Consider the following 15,934-nt stretch of genomic DNA (forward strand, 5'->3'; position numbering starts at 1 on the left):
TTCCCACGAGCCATGGGCTGAACTCTAAGCACCCGTCCATAGCTCTGCTATAACACCTATCCGTTTCAGGTATCACCTAGAATTAATCTGTCTCCTAGCCAGATACCCAGGAAACGTTTTTCACACCTCCTCTTTCTTTCTTCTTACTTAAATGGCAACCAAGTGCAGTTTACCTTCTTAAACTTCCTCAAATCCATGTCTTACTCTCCAGCCTCCATTGCCCTAGTTCAAGCTTTCCTCATATTCTGCCTGAAATATTATTGCAAATCGCCAAATAGTCCTGCCCTTACCAATTCATTCTCTACAGTGCTGCCAGAGTGACCTAAAACATAAATCTGATCATTTTGCTTCCCCTTGCTCTCAGCATAAGACGAGATACTTAGCACCGCATAGCAAAGACCCACCAGTGCTTGCTACTGTCTATCTCTCCAGCCTCAATTCTAGCAGGTCTTATGCCCTGTTTCCTAGTCATATCCTATTTGCAGTTCCCCCAAGAACCAGGCTCTGCTTCCCTCTGGGATCATTTTCCTCTTCCACCTGGCAAATCCTCATCCTTCAAAATACAGATTAAGTGTCACTTTCTCTGTGCTCCCTTTCCTGCCTGACCCTTTTCCATGCTAGCCCCCCAGTACATCCTTGTACTTAGTTGTCTCCTCCCACTAGGCTGTATGCTCAAGGCTTATTCATCTTTGTATCCCAAAGGCCCGAAATGATGGTGAGTGGCTTGAAGGCAGAGATATCTTTTTATCTTTGTTTATTATATGTAGTACAGTGGCTGGCAATTAATTGGCACTCAAATGTTTAATGAATTAGAACTAATTGGTGAGAGCAAACTGAAGAGATTATAAAACTATCTGCTTTAAATGAACTGAAGCTACTGGGACAAATTACATCAACTAGATCAATCATCTATCTATGGTACTGAGAGAGGGAACTTAGGATTGCCACTGTAAGGAACCATGGGGAAGAGGAAGGCAATGATTTATTGAGTGCTTACCATATGCCAAGCATTGTGCTAAGTGTTTTACATACATAATTTCAGCTGTGCTAGAAGTGTGGCCTTGGCAAATGTGGCTTCTATCCATAGATTCTAGTGTGACTGCTTGGGCCAATCCACCTGCTGGCCCTGAAAATAGCTTTTATCCTCTCTCTGTGGTAGTCTTTCACATTCTCTACATTGAGTGTGTGTGTGTGTGTGTGTGTGTGTGTGTGTAAGATTACAGCTTGACAAAATAAAGAACAGATGTAGCCTTTTGAAAATGGAGTGAACTGCTCAGGAAGAAGTCTCTTCTGTTGCCAGGGATGTTCAAATACAGGCTTGGCTGTTCTTGATGGGAAGTGATGCATCTGATAGATGATTGATTTAAGGTTTTTTCACCTGTTAAGATTTGATGAGGGGAAAATATAGTGAAGGGTTTAAAACAGGATCAGCAAACTTTAAAAAATGTCAAACTCTTTCTGCTGTATTCTGAGTGGTAGTGATAGGGAGAGGGTTTCAGTACAAAAATTTGCAACTTATTCCACTGCAAAGAATGCATCTATGCACCTCCTTTATTTTTCCATCTAATCTACCCCCAGATCTTTTGAGGAAGACTCTTCTTCTGCGTCATTGTCTCTTCATAGTGCTCTCAATGTATGACTCCAGTAGGAAGATGGTTTCATCCACCTGAATCTCACTGGCATCCAACCTGAGTGAAAAAGTGAAAGCATTTGCCCAACTGAACATTAATTAGCATATTTAAGATTATAGGCTGGGGCTGAGTGTGGCCATGGAGAATTGCTTGGTTACCCTTGAGAGTAATGGGTGGAAAGCAGGAGAACCAATACATCATTCTCTCATTACTGAGCATCTTGTAAGTGCCAGGCACTGTGGAAATTGCTGAGGATTCAAGAGATATAGTCTCTGTCCTGGGAGAAGTTACAGTCTAACTTGCAAGTAAGTGAAAGAATAGCGCATGTTAAAGGCACAGGTGTAAAAGGACCTATGGTGTTTTAAAGTAGGAGCTGAGAGTGGCAGAGGCTTAGTGTAATGGTTAGGAATAGAAGGGAACTTCCTCAAACTGATATAAGCCATCTATGACAAATGCACAGCTAACCTCATACTTAATAGCGAAAGACTGAAAGCTTTCTGCCTAAGATCAGGAAGAAGACAAGGATGTCTGCTTTTTACTTCCACTCAACCTTTTACTGGTGGTTCTAGCCAGGGCAACTAGGCAAGAAAAAGACCTGGCATCCAGATTGAAAAGGAAGAAGTGAAGCTATTTCTGTTCACAGATGACATGATTTTATATGTAGAAAAATCTCAAAGGATCCACAAAAAACCTGCTGGAGCTAATAAACGAATTTGCAAAGTTGCAGGATATAAAATCAAAACACAAAAACCAGTTTTATTTCTATAAACCAGCAATGAACAATCCAAAAATGAAATGAGGAAAACATTAAAATGGCATCAAAAAAGAATAAAATACTTAGGAATAAATTTAACAAAAGAAGTGCAAGACTTGAATATGGAAAATCACAAAACATCACTGAAAGAAATTAAAGAAGACCTATATAAATGGAAGGACCTCCTTTGTTCATGGGATGGAAGATTTAATACTGTTAAGATGGCAATACTCCCCAAATTCATCTACAGATTCAAAGGAATACCTATTAAGGTCAATGGTGAAGAGTGAAAGAAATGAAGACGGAAAGATAGGCTGCTATGGAGATTGTGAAAGGCCCTATAAGTCACACCAAGGAGTCTGGTTTTTTTTTTACTGTAAATAAAAGGGGTCATTAAAGCATTTAAAATAGGAGAGTGAAATTATTAATCATTTTATAGAGACTAACTTTGAGAGCATTATAAGAGATGGTTTGAAAGGGGTGGTGATTGCAAAGGTCTAGGAAAGAGGTGATGGAGGCCTGCATGAGGACCAAGATGAATGGGCCACACTTGAGACACTTACTGAAGTAAAATCAACAGCCTTAGTGAACAAGAGTGTGTGTGTGGTGAGGGAAGAGAAGCTGAGGATGTCTTCAGAGTTCTTAGTTTAGGAAAATAGCTGGATTACATTCTGTTAATTTACCTGGGGAAGAAGATAATGAGTTTAGGTTTGTTCTTGTTAAGTTGGAGGGGCAGCAGGAAGTCGAGGCAGATTTGTCTGGAAGGTATTTTGAAACACGGGTTTGAAGTTTCTGATGCTTACTTGTTGACATTACGTTTCAGGGTCTCTAGTTGCTGGCGTTCAGGGGCTGTGATCATCTCCTCTATTTCTTGTAGCTGTGCCTCCTCTGCACCCGTAGCCTGCATGGATGCAATGATGGCTTCTACCCTCTGAGACTTTTCTAGTAGGCGTCTGTTAGACAAACACAACTCTAAGGCATGTCCTCTAGCCTTGGAGATTCTTTTACCCTTTAGTCCTGGGGCATAACCCACCCCCCCTTCACCATTGTCCTGGTCAAGGTGGATAATGTCACCCCCTAAGGACATTTTCTACAAACTTAAATTAGAAATGTGACTTCACTTCTGAAACTTATTGCCTCTCATTTACACTTAAAGTTTGGTGCCAGTTTGTAGATTTCTCATAAATTTAATCTACAAAATTATTTCACTCGGGGTATATTAGAAAAGTGTAGAGTAATGCATGATTTATGCCAACCTAAGCCAATAATTCAATGCAACTAGACTGGTTATTGTCTCCATTGGTTTTCATTTCCATAGGAAATTTCCTCTCAAGCCTTTGACCTTGAAAAATATAATTACTCAACTAAAAATGCTACTCACTTATTCTCTTTGGTTTCGAATTGCCTCCTTTCTATCAAGTTGGCTATGCTCTGAGAGGAGAGAAGAAAGACAAGAAATGCACACAGTTCTATTAAGTAGCTCAGGGAAAATGGCTAAATGGGGCAAGAGGGTGAGACTTGTTTGTGTGGAGGGAATGGGGAGAAGGTCCAGGAGTTACCTTGTAGCACCTGTGCAGCAACATTCGGGCAGCTGACAGGATGTTCACAGTATATAAATAGAAGGTCCTGGATGGAGCATGGTCTGGCGTTTTGGGAATTTCCTATTTGTCCACAGAAAGAAAAGTAAGAGAAATTATACTGTTCTTCAGAACTGGCAAAGTAAACAGGTGTTCCATCCAGAGCTACTCAGCCCTCTCTTTCACTTATACATCTGTGTTTATGGCATAATCAGCCACAGGGAGAGCTGGGCTGCCCTGTTTTTTCCATTTGACTTTCAGCATCCTGAGTGAGGAAGAAAGAGTAGGCAACTAACATTTACTGAGCAACTCTTAAGTGCCAGGTAGATTGTATTTGATCTTTACAACAAACCATATTATCTTTATTACTACCAGCCATCATCACTTTATAGATATAAAAATGACGGTGGGTAATTTGCTCAATGTAACTGGGTAAGAGGCAGAGTTGTGCTTCTGACTCCAAAATACATTCTATCTATTTTTTCATAGGGTATACTATGTGGCTCTGCACCTAGCAAGGACCCATTAGATGCTGTTGATAGATTTAATCTATAATAAATTTAAGGCTCAAGGAAAGGACAAATCACAGGGACTAGGAACTAAAGAAAAAAGGGTAGGGTGATTCTGGGGTGACTTCTTGGCTGTGCCCCCTTCTTTACTAGGCTAGTTAAAGCTGTGTGATTATCCATCAACTGCTAGGTCTTTGTTAATCTCTTTCTTTGTCTCAGAGATGGATACAGAGTTTGCTTGGGGTTCAGGATGTTTGTCTCAGGAGTTTCTAGCTTGACTGGCGATTATTACAGCATTGGTTACCTGGAGTGATATGAAATTTTCTGAGAGCATCTTATAAAGCATATCCTTTGCCTCCTTTGCTGGAATCATTGCAAAGTCTTCTACCTGCTTCTGCTCCAGGTGTTTCTTTTGCAAAACTAAACGGAATATTCTGGCACAGCGAGACCCAAATCTGGAAAGGAATGAAGAAAGCAAATGACATGCCAACATAGATTAGCTTTAGCTCTTGATCACAGATGGTGGTTGCTCCATTTCCAGGTGTGGAGCCAGGGCCAGAGAGGAATAGGGATCAGAGAATTCTTTCACAATTCCACAGACTGATGATGGTACTGCTAATCATAAGGTAGTCTCCAACTGCTGACGCACTTGATTGCTTCAGTTCCTGCATTTGTATGTAAAAACTTTAGGAAAGCAGGTTAATTACATAATTGGGAATTAAGCAGTAGTGTATTAAGGGTGAAGAGTAGTAGTAGATGGGATCCATAGCAGTCTAGTGGAAAAATGGGGCAAGATATGCCAAGATGTGCCTATACTGGTTGCTTATATAATGATCAAAGTACTTGTTCAAATGGGGCATGGAAAGGAAGTGTCTGACTCCAACCCCACTCAGGGTGACCCCCTTACCTCTCCTGTACGACAGACTCCAGAGTGGCTGTGGCTAGGGATCCTAGAGCCTTATGCAGGTCTTTATGTAGAGGATTAAGGTCACTCAGTAATGTTTTGGCCTGGTCATTGTGATCTTAGTTTTTTTTTTTAATGATTTGGTGAGGAAGATTGGCCCTGAACTAACATCTGTTGCCAATCTTTCTCTTTTTTTTCTCCCTAAAGCCCCAGTACATGGTTGTATATCCTAGTTGTAAGTCATTCCAGTTCCTCTACATGGAATGCTGCCACAGCATGGCTTGGTGAGTGGTGTGTATGTCCGCGCCCAGGATCCGAACTGCTGAGCCCTGGGCCACTGAAGTGGAGCGCGTGAACTTAACCACTTGGCCATGGGGCTGGCCCCTGTGATCTTAGTTTTATTCCTAAGTCTCTAATTTAAAATTTAAATACTATTTTGTTTTTCACATTGGCCTCATTTATGGTAAGTATTTCAAAATCTTAACTAACTAGGGTATTTAAGTCAAGATTTTGCTTAACTAAAATTTGATTAATTAAAAGTTTTTTTTCCTTCTTTATAATCAATGTATTGGTTCAATTTTCTAACTTATTTACTACACTAAATGTTATAAAATCTTTTCTTTTATAAGTCACTATTCTGTTTCATAATTAAGGCCGCCTGACTGTAAGGAAATAACTGGTAAGGATACTGATGACATACATTCCTCCACCACTGTCGCCAGACTTTCCAACAAACTCAAGCTATTAAAAAAGAGAGAGAGAGAGAGTGTTAACTGAATGGAAAGTTCAGTGATTCTGTTTCCAAAGGAGCAAATCTGGCCAAGAGTCTGCAGCAGGTAGCCCTCCTATCAGATGATGGTAGAGAAATTGTCTGAGCTGGCTACGTAGAGAACGAGGCTACAGGAGAATGTTACCAGGTATCAGTGGCAGAAAGAAATAATAACCACAGCAGAAAAAAGGAAAAGAAAAAAAAGCAAAAACAGACTTACTGGATCATCTGCCAGCAGAGTGAGATACTGATCAAGAACCTGCTTAGAGATGTTATAGCCAACAGGCAAGGATCTGAAGATCTATGGAGCAAAAAGAGACAGTGAAAATGGGTTTGGGATCTTAGAATTGCTGACATTCCTGAAATAAATATGTTTTAATTTTAGATATCACAGGTATAAAAATGTCCAAAAATATAGCAGCATCGTGGGGGCCGGCCCGGTGGTGTAGCAGTTAAGTTCGCACGTTCCGCTTCTCGGTGGCCCAGGGTTCGCCGGTTCAGATCCTGGGTGTGGACATGGCACGGCTTGTCAAGCCATGCTGTGGTAGGCATCCCACATATAAACTAGAGGAAGATGGGCATGGATGTTAGCTCAGGGCCAGTCTTCCTCAGCAAAAAGAGGAGGATTGGCAGCAGATGTGAGCTCAGGGCTAATCTTCCTCAAAAAGAAAAAAAAAAGGGGCCAAATAATGTCCTGAGCACCAAGGCTGTCAGATTCCAAATAGTGGATTCTTAGAACAATTAGGAAAATAGCTTATACTCTAAGGGATTGGTTTAGGTTTTTAAAGGCTGGATCCTAAGAGACCACATATTTCAGTACCTACCACCTACAGATAATCCGCATCCCACCTCAAACAACAAAAACTGTTTCAAGGCTCAGACCTCAACCTAATCTCAGGCTCTGTGTATAATAATTAGGTTCTTTTTTGTTTTTTTTTGAGGAAGCTCAGCCCTGAGCTAACACCTGCCAATCCTCCTGTTTTTGCTGAGGAAGACTGGCCCTGAGCTAACATCCACGCCCATCTCCTTCTACTTTATATGTGGGACGCGTGCCACAGCATGGCCTGATGAGCAGTGCCATGTCCGCACCCAGGATCCGAACCGGTGGACCCCGGGCCACCAAAGCAGAACGTGCACATTTAACTGCTGCGCCACTGGGCCGGTCCCAAAATAGGTTCTAATATCCAAGAGTCTTGTCAGAAAACTAGTACAAGAATTTGAAACTCACCTCATTGGAAGACAATGGCTGGGTGAAGGGGGCATTGGAGGGAGTGGTAATCTCACTCATCCGGAGCATGGTCCGCACAATCTCGCTGCTGGTCTGGGTTTGAAAAGTGAACTGGAATTCAGAATTCACTCTTGCTGCACTGGCTCTGGCTATACGCCAATGGCCACATCTGGCAAATAAGTGAATGTTCCTGATGGCCACTGTCCCACCCACTTAGATATTACCTGGTCCATCCTGTTGGCAACTGCACTGACAATGCCTTGGTCACGGAAGTGCTGGTGGAATCTGTCAAGGTTGGCCTGCCAATAAATCCCATCATCTGGAATGGGCTGAGGAGGAGAAAAGGATTAGACAGAAACATTTAGACACAGTATTGTTTTCTGGTGAGGAGCTTGTATTTCACTGTTCACCATTTTTTTTCCTATACAGTAGCAGCTAAATTGGTTGGAGAAAAATCATTCAGTCACGTGGATCAGTGCCCTGACAAGGACAAATTCACAATCCCCAGCTTCAAACTCTAAGCTTACCTCTGATCTTTCTCTCTGATTTTTAACTCCGCCAGTATCCTCAAATCTCCCACTTACCCAGCCCTTCTCACTCTCAGCCGATGACCTTGCCTCTTATTTCAGAGAGAAAATAGGAGCCATTATGCCAGAACTCATTCAACTTTGTGCACACATCCCCACCACATTTCTTACTTATTTTAAAATTTGTATTTTTATCCAATTTTATCACAATGGAAAATGTTCCTCCTTTTACCTAGGGTTAATGCCCATCCTGGTGTGCTCGATCTCACCCTCTCCTGCATTCTCAGGGACCCAGCTCAATCAATTTTCACTCCACTTCTAAATCTTCAGTCTCTCTTTCTTTACTACCTTCTTCCCATCAGCCTTTACTTTGTCCAAATCTCTTCTACTCTAAAAGAATTCTCCTTCAACCCTATGCCTTCACTCCTTTTCCTTTCTGTCATAGCTGAGCTTCTCAGAGTTGGCGATCCCAGCTGTTCCTCCATCCACAGATTTACTCAGTCCATTTCCACCATTATACTGAAATGCCAAGGTCCCTGGGAATCTCCTTATTGCTAAGTTCAAAGAATATTTTCCAGTTCTGATCTTATTTGATCTTTCTGAAGCATATGACATGGTTGGACATTTTCTCCTTCTTAACTCAATGTGGCCCTTTGGATTTTATGACACCAGTCTTTCTTGGTGTTCCTTCTAACCATTCTGCCTACCCTTCCTCAGTCTCCACAGATTCCTTTTCCAGATCCCACCTATAAAAACTGGTGTTCCTCAGGGTTCTGTCCATAGCCCTCTTTTCTTTTTATTCTACATATTCTACCTAGGTGATTTTATCTGCTCTCAAGGCTTTAACTATTGATTCACTTCCAAATCTATTACTTAATTCCAGAACTCTCTATTAAGCTCCAGATACATAGACTCAACTACCTATTTGACACTTCCACCTGTTCCCCCAAATTGTTCTTTTTAAAGGTTTTCAGCTAACTACACTATAACCAACCAGATTTCTTAAGCTAGAAACTTGAGTATGATCCCTAACCGCTTGCTCTCCCTCCTCTACCATCCAAATACCAAGTTCTATCTATTCTTTTTGTATTTATCAGATGTCTACTTTTTTTATCCTGTCATTATCTTATTTCAGGCTCTAATCATGGCTCACCTGGATTACTAAAATAGCCTTCTAACTGGTTTTCATTTTTCTTGTTAATAAAGTGGGTGCTATAAAAAGGGTAACTGGGTTTTCTGCTTTTAATCTTGTTCCTTTTGTATTGCTCTCCCCATTTCTCATAGAGCAGTGCTTCTTTATCTTTTTGGGTCACAAGTTCTCTTGAAGAATCTGAAGAAAGCTATAGAGTGCTCTAAAGAAAAATGCACATCGCACAATTAGAGGTGGACCCTCTGAAATCTATCCATGGAATTGTACAAGTTATGAAGCATTGTACTATAGTAATCTTTCTAAAATGGAAATCTGAGCCACTTCATTCCCCTGCCTAAAATTCCATCAATGACTCCCCCTTGCCTTCAGGATAAAGTCCTAACCTCTTAGTCAATCAAGAAATACTTATTGATGTCTTGCTATATTTCAGGTGCAAGATACTGCCCTCAAGGAGTTTATACTTTACTGAGAGTACAAAGACAAACAAGTATACAAATAAATAATTTCAGCTACTTATAAATGCTCTGAAGATGAAATGGGAAAATGTAGAGACTGGAGCAGAGGGTGGGCAATGGTGAGTGAGCTCTAAGAAAATAGCATTTGAGCTGAGATCTCAGTGATCAAAACAAGGCAACTACATGAACATCTGAGGGGAAAGCATTTGAAGCAGAAGGAATTGTTCACTAAGGACAGAAGCCTGAAGACTGGAAAGAATAGGACATGTTTGAGGCACAAAAAGAAAGATAAAAGCTGGAACATAGTGAACAAAAGGGAGAGTGGAAAGAGCTGAGGTTGGAGAGCCTTGTCTCCAGCAGATCATGTTAAAATCAGCTCATGTAAGGCTTAATAATCCATAGTAAGGGTTTGGGTTTCTTCTAAGAGTAATGGGAAGTTATTAAAGGAGTCTAAATCAGTGATGTGTTGGGATTTTTTGAAAAAACAACTGAGAAAGTAATTTTGGCTCTTAAGAAGATAAGAATGCAGTTAGAGAGACCATTTAGGAGAGTGGTGGCAAAGTGTTGACTAGACATGACAGTGGTTCAGACTAGGGTGATAGTGGAAGAGGTGAGAAATAGTGGGATTTGAGGTCATTTTGGAAATTGGGCTGACAGGTTTTACTGTGAGATTGGATGGTTCCTAGGATTTTTTTTTTTTTTGAGGAAGACTAGCCCTGAGCTAACTACTGCCAGTCCTCCTCTTTTTGCTGAGGAAGCCTGGCCCTGAGCTAGCATCCGTGCCCATCTTCCTCTACTTTATATGCGGGACGCCCACCACAGCAGGGCTTGCCAAGTGGTGCCATGTCCGCACCTGGGATCTGAACCAGCGAAACCCGGGCCGCTGAGAAGCGGAATGGGCGAACATAACCGCTGCGCCACCGGGCCAGCCCCAGGATTTTGGCCTAAGCAAATGGTGGTGTCCTATGTGGCTGGCCTGGGTGGTGTCCTTCAGTCAGATGAGAAAAGCTTAGCAGGGAGTAGATATTTGAGAGGTGGAAATTATTCTGTTTTGGCCATACTAATTTTGAGGTGCTTATTAATATCTTCACAGAGATGCTGAGAAGGCATTTGAATATAAGAGCTCAGGCCTGTATATATTTTTCTAGACTCATTTGTCACCACTGGCCACCATGGGTCTCTATGGTGGTCTCAGCCGTACTGAATGACTTACACTTTTTCTAGGCCCTTTTTTTGTATAAGATGTTGCCTCTGCCCAATGACTGCAGTAAGTTAAGCCTAGGAAGGGGGACAGCAGTTCACTCTTTGTTAGTCTATTCCTGGCCAATATTTAATGAAGCTCATAATCCTACTACTTTTCAATCCAGGAACCTTTAAGCTCTCTCAGGGCTTGTGATCTTAATCCTCTTTCTGGCTTTCCTCAGGGTGACTCCTAATCAAGAAGCCCGATTACCTCTTTGTTATCTGCTGTATGTTTTGGTCTCTTGGCCTTGGGCTCTCCGGTAGCATCTTCGTCAGATGATCTCCTCCTTTTACCTTTCCCTGCCAAATAAAACAGCTGAACAGTTAGGCTACACCTCACATGATGACATGAAATCACTGAATATAAGAGCTGAATAGTCTCTCCTATGAGACTGAATAGTCTCTCCATCCCAAAGACATCCATAGCTGCCTCTAGGTTAGAGTTGCTGAGGAGACTGAAGAGCTACAAAGAAATTAATGATGAAGTCATCTGAAAATCAACACGTTCAAAAAGAAAGTCAGTCTTTCTCCCTTAAACTGCTCATGCTCCAATGCTTCCTTTCACAGTGAATGGCACCATCATCCTCCCACATATGCAAGTCAGTCACGCAGATGTCATTCCTGATACCTCTGTCTCTCTCGCCCCTTCTATAGCTAATTTTTCACTGGTTTGTCTACATTTACCTTTGCCCCATCCTTTCTTCAGAAAGAAAAATCTTTTAAAAATGCAAATTAGATCATGTTACTTCCTTTAAAATCCTTTAGTGGTTTTCCTTTGCCTTGAGGATAAAGAACAGATGCTCTACAAGGCCTTATTTGATCTCGCCCCAGCCTGTCTCCCTAACCTTACCTCATGGCTCGCTTTCCTTTGCTCACCATGCTTTAACTATACTGACCTTCTTTTACTTCCTCAAATATCCTAGTTTTTTTTTCTCACTACATACTATTTCCTTTGCTAAAAAATGCTTATCCTCTGTACCTCTTCATACTTTACCTCACTGGTTGGCTCCTACTTCTGCTTTAAATCTTAGCTCAAATGCCACACTTTCAAAGAAGCATGTACCTGAAACCCCCAGATAAATCTGGTCGCGTTATATATGTTCATAATACCTCATAGTTTTCCTTCATAGTACGTATCACAGTTTTTAGTTATATATCTATGTGGTTATTTGATTAATGTAAGTCTCCTATACTGGACTTAAGTCCCACAAGGGCAGAGACTGAGGTTTTTTTTAATCATTTTACACCACACTATCTGGCACAGAGTAAATCCTTGCTAACAGCTCAACTGATTGACTCATTCAACAGTCACTGAGGAAGAATCGACAATTAGGTCAAGTCACAGTCCAGGGCTCAAAATTCCTTACCTATCAAGCTCAGTTTAGGAACCAGGTACATGTCCTTTTCATTGATGACAAGAGTGGGGGCAGGTGGCGGTGGCCCAGGGTCTGAATTCTCAGTGGCAGGCACGAAGGGGCAGCGCTGCACGAAGTGTGTGTCTGCTAGTCGCACAAATGTGTTTGACACCTCAGCATAGTCCATGGTCTTGCCATCTGTACAACAGGAGGAAAGAGGCAGGTAAGATGGCCTAAGATCACTGAGGGTCCACTCCTGCAGCCAGCCAATCTATGCTTTTGCTAACAGCAGTGGATACAGTACTGACCCTCCATAGTCTCTGTGAGCCGGTCTGCCACTTTCTTCACAACAGCTGACATTGTCATTTTGCCATTCAACAGTAGCTCCTCAACAATCAGCTCCCCAGTGTCACTGTACAGTGTCTTGGCAGTATAGATGTACCGGGGATACCGAAGCATACGCAACACCCGGCTGCACTGGGCTTCATACTCCACCACACCACGTTTGTGCACTTGATATATCACCAGGTTATGTTGGATGAGGACACAAAGGGCTTTTTTTACCTAGATAGGACCCAAAAGAAAGAGAGGAAAGATCTGAGGCCACTGCTCATTATTGCTGGCAATTTTTGTCCAACAGTTTACTAAGCATCAGGAGATGGCTAGATACGAATCTCTGTGCTGCTTCTCTCCCTCCATTGGAATAGCTAATAAGAATCACATCTCAATGGAAGAAATCAGGAAGATTCCTTGCTATGATGCTCATATTTCCTCTGATCTTTATCTTCCAAAGTACAGTTTACTTCCCCTCTATTATTCTCATTCCTTAAAAGTAGTACTGAGATTAATAGACTCAATACAAATAAATGAGGTATGGCATAGGAAGAGCAAAGATTTGTCTAAGAAGCCATGATGAACCTAGAATGCTCTGAGAAGCAGAACCTTGGGGCCTATGTCTCATCCTCTTTCTCCCCAAATAACACTGTTCTGGTCCTAAGGGCAGGCTTTCTCCCTTTTCCATTTTGTGGGGTGGGAAGTAACAATATTCAAAGGTAGGTAAAAGAAATTAATGAAATGAAAGCAAATTAACGTCATCCAAACATACCTGATCCAGTGATGTTCCTGTGTCATGGGCAATTACTCTTAGTGGCTGGCTGCCAGTTCTGATTAGGTGGACTCCAATTTTTTCTACAATCTCTCCAAAATGCTCTTGCAGCAACAAAGAACACAGTTTAATTTCTGCTTGAGTCATTGTACTGAGCAGTCTCAGAGCTAAGAGAAAAAAAAGATCGTATGATAGAAAGTTTCTTTTTATGTTGGGAGCACAGCTGCTGAGTGTTAATTCATGTACTTTCTGGAGGGCAAATTGGCATTACATATCGAAAGCCTTAAAATCTTGCATACCTTCGACCTAATAATTTCATTTTGAATACTGTGTTCCAAGGAAATAATAAAAATATGTCACTGTAGTTCTCTTTAGAATACTGATATACTAGAAACAACCTAATTTCTAGCAATAAGGAATTAATTCAGTAAATTATGGTATACCCATACGATGGAATACTATGCCATTTAAAATGAAATATATATATTAGCATAGAAAATTGTTCATTACGTGAAAGATGCGGGTTATAACGGAAAATGTTGAGGAAAATTCAATTATTGTGAAAAAAAGAAAAGAAAAACATGTATGTATAGAAAAAAGACTATACACCAAATTTGTCTTTACGGAGTTATGTCTAATTTTTTTAAAGATTGGGTGGAGATGGTTTAGCGATCTGTCACAGATTTTAGATTCTACACTTCATTGTTTGGAAGAACTAAGGCCACTGTTCACAGCCCATTGGGAGTGAACAGGCCGTGTCATTCCCAGTCCATAAAGGAAATGACAATTTAGGAAAAGAAATTAAGAGGTACAGGAGAGCTTCTCAACAGGGTGTTTCAAATAGGAGATGAAGTATGTTGTTTGCAGGGGAGTATTTAATTTTGACATTTCTACTCGACAAAGTAGACACAAACAGATCTAGTTGACTATATAATTACTTCCTTATCATCCCAAGTGCTACCAAACATTGGTTTGTTCATTTGTTTCTCTGAATTCCTCAGAAGCCAAGTCTTTGTCTCTCAGCCTCAGCATCCCCATCCACATGTCTTTGGGGAAGCATCCCCAGACCCTTTGCCATCATCGAAAAGGATTTCCAAGGATCTTGGCTCCTGGCTCTTCACTCCCTTCACGCAGGTTCCGGTTCCGGACTTGGTCCCTTGATCCAGAGACAGGGCCGCCTCGTTCAGACACCAGTTTCTACTAACCTCCGGGTCAATGCAGTCTAACGCCGCCGAGTCCCCAAGGCCGGCGGCTTCGCGGGGCTCCTGCTAGCCGCCCAGGCAGAGGGGGAGCCCACGGCCCTTTCTCGCGGGAGGATGGACACCGAGGATCACCGAGAAAACGGAAAAATGTGTACCGCTCTACCCTTAGAGTTTCGGTGGTTTCCGGGGGCGCTCTTTCTTTCTTCTCTCTGGAAGGTTGGAGGACCGGCGAGGGGCTGTTTGAGGAGCCGGAGGGCGGACTCTCTTGCCTGCGCCTCTTTGGTGCTGGGAGGCGGGCCTTAGGGTCGCAGTCGGCGCCGCAGCCTTTCTGGGCCCGGCGGACTCACGTGACCGACGCGGGCTCCGGAGCGGCCGGCCCCACTGAGGAAGCGGCGGCGGCGGCAGAGGCGGCAGAGGCGGCGACCGCAGCCGGGAGGTAGCGGCCTGGCGAGGGACGGGCCGCTGCCCTCTCGGCCAGCTGCGGCGGAAGAGAAAAATGGCGGAGGCTTCGGCGGCCGGGGCGGGCGCAGGCGCCGCTGTCGCCGCGCACCGGTTTTTCTGCCACTTTTGCAAGGGCGAGGTCAGCCCCAAACTGCCGGTAAGAGCCCCGTGTCATCTGCGCCGGGGCTTCGGCGTGGATTCCTCGCCCCGGTGTCCTGGAATGGGTCCTCAGCTTCCCGCACAGCCTTGATTCCCCTGACATCGGTCTCCCACATACCTGCTGCTCTTGGTCTCCGGTCGCTGGCCCCAAAGCCCGGGCGTCCCGGCCCTGGCTCCGTAACTTCCGTCCAGCCTGTTTTCGCCCTCGGTTGCTCCATCTGCCCCTCGCTCCCTCTCCCCTCATTACCTGCCCCCCTCCATCTGTTTGTTTTCCTTAGCAAGTTCTCCTCCGATGACTCTCCTTCGATTTTCTTACACTCTTCTTCACCCTGTCTCCTCACTATGACCTCTCTTTCCCCTACTCGATACTCTTTCCGCTGTTGCTTCTCTATTTGCTTTTCCACTTTTCACTAGATCCTCCCCCTCCCCCATCCTCAGTGAAGCAAAATAGCGGATTGCTGAGAATTGTCGCTGTTCGGTTGTCTGTAGGGAAGGAAGGAAGAAAGCACGAAAGAGAGAGGGTTGGAAGGTAAACTGGGGCAGAGAGGGGATTTTGCTCTTCACTGGTTTCCAGGGTTCTTGTGAAAGTGAAAACGGCAGTGTATAATGACTTGCAGGCTGCCTGCCTCCCTATCACTATTGAAGGAAATGGCTTTAGGAAGAAGGCGGGACATATTGTTTCAACTTGGTTATTTTTGTTGTCATGCTGCCAGCGTCTTTAGCACCACCTCCCTTCCCCGCCGCCCTCCCCCATTTTGTCTCATCGCTTAATAAAAAGATCCAGGACACAATGCTGGGGACTGCATCCTCTGACATAAAATGGTTTTCACCAGTTTCTGCCAGATTGTCTGGTAGCCCCTAGACAGGTAGTCCTGTAGTTGTGAAGAAAGCACTTCTGCAGCGTGCTAGCCAGCTACAGCACCCCA

At 43.1% G+C, this 15,934-nt stretch overlaps 2 protein-coding genes across 5 annotated transcripts in view; one reads left to right on the top strand and one right to left on the bottom strand.

Annotated features, from left to right (window-relative positions):
• Positions 1 to 28: 28 nt before the first annotated feature.
• On the bottom strand, positions 29 to 15,581 carry POLR3C (RNA polymerase III subunit C). Of its 4 annotated transcripts, none has more exons than XR_006891493.1 (15): positions 15,127 to 15,581; positions 13,207 to 13,373; positions 12,410 to 12,665; positions 12,114 to 12,299; positions 10,958 to 11,046; positions 7,597 to 7,701; positions 7,373 to 7,465; positions 6,365 to 6,445; positions 6,065 to 6,116; positions 5,379 to 5,439; positions 4,776 to 4,926; positions 3,945 to 4,046; positions 3,767 to 3,816; positions 3,069 to 3,338; positions 29 to 1,688 (listed from the first exon to the last, which is right to left on the bottom strand). XR_006891493.1 is itself a non-coding variant. In XM_046681473.1 (15 exons), the coding sequence occupies exons 1-15, from the start codon at positions 15,224 to 15,226 to the stop codon at positions 1,607 to 1,609; spliced, it is 1,725 nt and encodes a 574-aa protein (XP_046537429.1). In that variant the 5' UTR covers positions 15,227 to 15,572; the 3' UTR covers positions 32 to 1,606. The 4 variants fall into 4 exon arrangements, 3 of the variants coding, with proteins under 3 accessions (XP_046537429.1, XP_046537431.1, XP_046537430.1); XM_046681473.1 differs by having other exon boundaries at positions 32 to 1,688; positions 3,189 to 3,338; positions 15,127 to 15,572; XM_046681475.1 differs by lacking the exon at positions 15,127 to 15,581 and adding an exon at positions 14,145 to 14,282 and having other exon boundaries at positions 32 to 1,688; positions 3,189 to 3,338.
• The window catches only part of RNF115 (ring finger protein 115), a 69,223-nt gene continuing 68,029 nt past the window's right edge, over positions 14,741 to 15,934 (top strand). Inside the window, exon 1 of the mRNA XM_046681476.1 lies at positions 14,741 to 15,006. Coding sequence (XP_046537432.1) covers positions 14,905 to 15,006 — 102 coding nt within the window. The 5' untranslated portion in view covers positions 14,741 to 14,904. The remainder of the gene's footprint in view (positions 15,007 to 15,934) is intronic.

This window comes from Equus quagga, chromosome 13, assembly GCF_021613505.1.
Source record: "Equus quagga isolate Etosha38 chromosome 13, UCLA_HA_Equagga_1.0, whole genome shotgun sequence".
NCBI lineage: Eukaryota > Metazoa > Chordata > Mammalia > Perissodactyla > Equidae > Equus > Equus quagga.